Source organism: Leuciscus leuciscus (genome assembly GCF_965113295.1).
Source record: "Leuciscus leuciscus genome assembly, chromosome: 2".
Lineage (NCBI taxonomy): Eukaryota > Metazoa > Chordata > Actinopteri > Cypriniformes > Leuciscidae > Leuciscus > Leuciscus leuciscus.
In genome coordinates this window covers 65,328,524-65,334,523 of record NC_138726.1, presented here as the reverse complement: position 1 = coordinate 65,334,523, position 6,000 = coordinate 65,328,524, and the positions used below count along the sequence as shown (strand labels likewise).

The 6,000-nt window shown below is 43.1% G+C and overlaps 1 protein-coding gene across 11 annotated transcripts in view; it reads right to left on the bottom strand.

The window, feature by feature from the left end:
- Positions 1-6,000, bottom strand: part of LOC309492595 (uncharacterized protein) — a 33,152-nt gene that overhangs the window by 5,264 nt on the left and 21,888 nt on the right. For all 11 annotated transcript variants that reach the window (XM_082161580.1, XM_082161584.1, XM_082161583.1 and 8 more), the window contains exons 7-8: positions 354-1,129; positions 1-42 (exon numbers count right to left, since the gene is read on the bottom strand). The exon at positions 1-42 is cut by the window's left edge and continues 162 nt beyond it. In XM_082161580.1, the coding sequence (XP_082017706.1) occupies positions 1-42; positions 354-1,129 (818 nt within the window). The remainder of the gene's footprint in view (positions 43-353; positions 1,130-6,000) is intronic.

Sequence of the window (6,000 nt, the reverse complement as noted above, 5' to 3'; positions counted from 1 at the left end):
CCGAATCCTCCGAGAAAGAGTCGGCAGAGTTTCCCGACATCACTGCCGGAACAGAGAGAAAATTTTAACAGTCGTTTGTGCTCAAATACTTGACAAGTGTACGCTTGTCCGTCTCTATGCCTTAGTAATCAGATCTAATGGAATTACTAGGGATGCGCTATGAATAGTTTGGCCGATACCGATAACTCTTTATATTTGAAAGCCGATAACCGATATATTGGCCGATAAATCTAATTCCAAATTTGTATATAATTTTTGAGAGCCTGATTACAAATACAAAAGTCTCACCATTAAAAGCCAGTACACCCATCCTTTAGAAATGACATTTTAGTGTTTGATTTCCCCCGTCTTACCGTCCAGCTCGAGGCAGATGTGCTGCAGACTCATCCCTCTGAACAGAACCCCCTCGCGCTCCCCGTACAACACCACTCGCCCCACGCGGTTCATCAGCGCCGGGTCCTGACCAATCCGAGCGCAGCTCTGGGTCACATGGTACTCCCTCTGCAGGAAATCCTCCAATCGTTTGGTAGCAGCGCCGGAGGCTTTTTCTCCCTCCTCGAGCAGCAGGAGTTGGGTTAGGATGGCCACCTGGCGGCGGGCGCGGGGCGCGGTTAGCGTCGTGGGGTTTTTAGCGCCGCTAGTGCGCGCTAGGCTCCGGAGAAGGTCAGTGCCGCGCAGTGGCGTAGCCGGTGAGTGATACGGCCGGGAAAACACGTACGGGCTCTCAGGATCGACTCCTACATCTCCTGATGTCTTTAAGAGAAGATCCAGACACTCTTCTGAATGCGGAGGAAGGATTAGCGGTTGAACGCGACCACGTTTGCCTAAAACGCCCACGCGAGTGAGGTGGCAGAGCACGTGCCGCTCGAAAGGGGAAAGAGACTCATCCGACGGGAGGACTGAGTTTCGGTCCCGGTAGTCCTGGATGGTGAGCTTGGCCACCTCGCACTCGCGGTGCCGGTTGTAGAGGATTAGCAGAGCTAGGCTGGAGTGGCAGAGCAGACGCCAGGCCTCCGCCGAGCCCGAGGCCCGGGACAGCGTGAGGAACGAGGAGTGCTGCTGTCGGCGCAGGAACATGACCAGCGTGGAGAGAGACGACAGCAGAGGAGGCATGTGTGAGCGCTGCGAGCTGCACGGGAAACACAAACACCACAGTGAAAGATCAGCATTTTAAAGGGAACATATCATGAAAGTCTGACTTTTTCCGTGTTTAAGTGCTATAATCGGGTCCCCAGTGCATGACCCAACCCAGAAAACGTGAAAAGCTGCGAGCTGCAACAGGAAACAGTTAGCCTAGAAAACCCAGACAACTTCCGGCAAATTTAGATTTGCTCTGCAAGTAGTCATTCAAGCCCATTTCTAATCCCTCGAAATCGCGGCACCAATCAGAAACGTTGGGGCGGGCTTTACACGATGACGATCGCTCTAATTGGTTTTAGGTCTATCCAATTGCGCCCAGAGGCATTTGAGCGACGTCCGTTGGTGAAGCGCAGCAACTTTTAAATGCATATTAAAATTGCAAACACATGAGGACAGTCTCCATGAAAGACCCACTGGCAGATGAACGTGCTACTACATTTCTCTCCGAAACGGTAGGAAATGAAATTAGAATTAATAGAGGATTTTAACTGTGACAAGATGATTGACAGGGCAGTTTACGTGACAAGATGCACGCGACAGATCCGTTCGATAAAGATGACGAAGTAGTATGTCCCAAAGCTTGCCTACTTTTTTGCTACACATTCAAAAGTAAATACCTTTTCTTCACAAAAAGAGTACATACTTTTATGGCGTAGTGTAACTTAGGCGAATTGGGACGTAGCATATGGCTTTACACGATGATGATCGCTCTGATTGGTTTTAGGTCTATCCAATTGTGCCCAGGGGCATTTGAGCGACGTCCGTTGGTGACGCCCCTTTGGAAATTAGTTATTAATGGAGCTTTGCCAGACCATAACTCAGTTACTACTGAGAATGGTCTGGTTTTAACCAGGCTAGGAAACAGTGAAATCTCAGCATTTAAAAAATCAGTACCTGGACAACAATTCAGCAGTTCAGGGAAAACTTAGAGTCTTAAAGGGGTCATGACATGAGAAACCAAATTTGCCTTGATCTTTTGGTATATAAGAGGTCTTTGTAGCATTAAAACGTCCTGCAAGTTTCATAGCTTAAGACATCCTCCCCATTATAAACGAATCATTTATTTAATCAAGCTCTAAATACAGCTCGTTCTGGATCCATGGTATGAAGTGACGTCACGGTACGAAGTGACGTACCAGTCGTTTGCATATGACCGCCTCCAGCGTAGACAACTACGCTTCAAGCGCAAGATAACTATGCCTCATTTCATCATCGCATCTGTCACGCGCTTCACAGGTGTTCAGTCGACGTGCAGCGAGTGGGTCTGTTTACAATAAGATTGCGATGTCACAGATGTGCTGTTCCTGGCTGTGGACAAACAACATGTTTGAATAATATACGCTGCTGAAAGTTCCAGACGTCAGGGGAAGATGGATGCAGTTTATTTTTTGCGGACGTCCCAGTCACGGCAGTGTTAATTTAAGCGTGTGTTCTCCACATTTCAAGGATGAGTGACAGTTGAGAACAATCGCAGTATGATGCTGGCTTTGGCAGAAAACGTTTGTATAAGATAAGGCCGTGTGGACTATTCTGGGCTCAACAACGACGACGCAAACTGTAAGTAATGTAGGCTATTTAAAACTTAAAACTTTTTTAAAACGTAAATTGCAGTTTAATTCATTATGAATAATCACCGTGTTTTTACTTAGTTTAATCTACTTATTGTTTTCATGACCGTCATGTTCATGCCCCGTAGGCTATTAAAAGATGTAGGCTGTCAAACTGTCAAACAATGTTTAAATTCTAAACGATTTATCGGTGTTTATCATTAAATATATCGATGAATATGAATATTTATCATTATTGTTTTAATAATCTTGAATCAGTATAACTAGGGATGCACCGATATGAAAATTCTGGCCAATACCGATAATTCTTTATATTTGAAAGCCGATAACTGATATATTGGCTGATAAATCTAAATCCCATTCTTATTTACACAATGCGAACAGTGCGCATCTGAAGAGTCTCAGCTGAAGGAAATAATACATTATTTATTGGCTTTACTACATCGGGCAAATTTTCTTATCGGGCCGATAACGATAACATTGAAAATGAATATATATCGGCCGATACCATATATTGTGCATCCCTAAAGCCTGGAACACACCAAGCCGACGGTCGGCCGTCGGGCAGTTTCCGTGCGTCGGCCGACTAAATCTTCTCAGTGTGTTCCGCACCGTCGGCTGAAATTGGTCCTCGTCGGCTTTGTAACGGCCGATTCGACATGTTGAATCGGCGTCGGGCCGTCGGTGAAAGAGGGAACTCTGATTGGCTGTTCAGCTTAGTGACCGAGTCAGTGCACGAGAATAATAGCAAAATAGCGAGCAAAGTCAAAACGGTACAGATAGAAGGCTGTTCTAATGATATGTCATCTTATCTGAGTGTTCCTTGGCGAATATTTCAATATTAACACGAGAGGAGTGGAATAAAGACAGTGTTTAGCAGGATTGATATTCAAAACGATAAGCACGCACTGCTTTGTTTACGGTTTGTGTAACTGCAGCCGGCAGCGCCGGTTTCCCTTTTTGAATGACGAATATAGACGAATATATCTGCAGAAATAGACAGCTGTCTCATTTACACGCAGGCGCAGAACGCGCATTCTAGCTGACAGTCGGCTGTAGTTCTCTCGGTGTGTTCAAGTGCAGCTTTTTACCCCGACGCGAGGCGACAACACAGTCGGCTTTCATCAGCGCTAGTTCGTCTGCGTCGGCTTGGTGTGTTCCAGGCTTAAGAATAACTTCCCTTTCCTCTTGCAGCATCTCTTCTCTTCTCTGATGATGAGGGCGGGGCAACCTGTCACTCACATGAGATCTGCCAATAGCAAACCACAACCATCCAATCAATTCCCCACGGACAAAATCAAGCCCCGCCCACATCTGTTCTTGTTCCAAAAGCATTTCACTCGGATATACGAATAGCGCAACTTCCCTTTCATGATGACTTGTGCTGACAATCTTTGACCTAATTTGGTGTTTCGGGTCAAAAATGATCGGGCTTTTAAATTGGGTATAAATGAGGTATAATACAAAATCTGTGCTAACTGAAAGAAAACAAGTTGATCAAAAGATTGAATCCAATATTTGGCGATAACATATTAACAGAAGATTTATAAGAATTGTTTAGTAAACCTGGAACATCACAAGTGTAACCAGGTGGAAAAAAATATAAATGTTTTGGGAAGTTGTTATACACTGTGTGAGCAAAGTCAGTTCAATGCAATAACATGAGCATTTATTGTGTATAAATTGTGTTTTTTTAGATACATTTTAATTATTTTATTTTAGCTTTGTTGACAATTGGTTTGTAGTTACAAGTTTAAGAAGATGGTTAGAAAAATTGCACATTGATAATCTCAGTAATTTATTTTTTATTTTTCGATTAACTGTGTGGAAGAAATTTTTTTGAGGGCCTCCACTCAAGGATAAAATATGATGAACAAGTCTAAGAATGTTCCACATATGGTTGAAATACCATCATTGGCCTAGAAACATAACATTCTGTGAGTCAAGACTATAAAGGATGAAGGATGTGTGACTACCTGACTGCTGGCCTTTTCTTGCAAGAAAATAAACCTCATCAAAGACTATTGGAAATGTTTGTCTCTTATTCAGTGATAGAATTTTGTCTGCTACCACAATTTGGCGTAGTCGGCAGGATTCCTTGGATGTGCCTCTTGGACCCGAGAGCGGACGGGGACTGAGTTCCAGCCCAACCTCGTAAACTTGAGAGATGAGGGGCCGACCGCAGGGGCCAGGACCGACACCACTTGTTTGCCACCACAATTTGGCGTTGTCTGCAACAATTGTGAGTTGAATATATAAAAATATATAAAAATGATGTTTATTTGAAAAGGCATGTCAAAGATGATGCAGAACATGGTACTAGCTTTAACTGGATTAGTTATCCAGCTCTGTCTGCTACTGGTAATTATGACTAATTTTGTCATTTATGATGTTATTTGAATACTCTCTGGATTATTTATGTAAATTGGAATTGGGAAAGTTGAAGATTGAGTCCATCATGGGTTAAAAACCCTTGTCTAGAAATATGAGGAAATATATAGTCTAAATTTAAATAGTCAACTATGTGTGATCAAAAAGAGAATGGTGACTTAGCCAAAAAGTGACAAATAGGCCAAGTCATCATAAAAATGATCAAGAGAGCCCTGTCAAATTTGTGAAAGGCTAGTGGGTGAACAGAGGAGGAGGACGGGAACATCACTGATGTGTGACTGTCCTTGACTAAGTCTGTACACCATGACCTGACCGGATAGACACGAGACTCGAAAACTGTGAGAATGAGATAAAAATAAGGTCAAAAGATTGAAGTCTTAAGGAAATCCTTTTGAAGGAAAGATCTATAATAATAATGTTTGGTGAATGGATAAATACAGGATGATGTAAAATGACAGACGATGAATCCAACAATTGTGTTGTTTGTAGTTGGTTGTGCCTTCAGAGACAAAACAACAGGCCTGAATCGAGCAAGATAGGCAGTTACCACTGAATCTGAAGAGTTAGTCCTCGGGCTGTTGGCATTAATTACTCTGTTTAAGGAGCTGAGTTTGTGGCTTTAGCTGAAGCCTTGAAATTAATGAAAGGAAAATGTGTGACAATTTACACAGATTATCGTAATTCATTTGCAGTTGCTTATGATTTTGGGGCTGTGGTCAGTGGTCTGTGGTCTGAAAGTTATTTTTCTGACTCGTTACAGAGCATTAGTCTTCTGATTAAGACCCAGAGAAGTAACTCTGGCTGCTGTATTAAAGAAGCGTTTGGTTTAGTGTTGATGGCAAACCTTGTTTACGAAACATTTCTTCAAACACTATGATAAACGATGTACGGGTTGGACCAT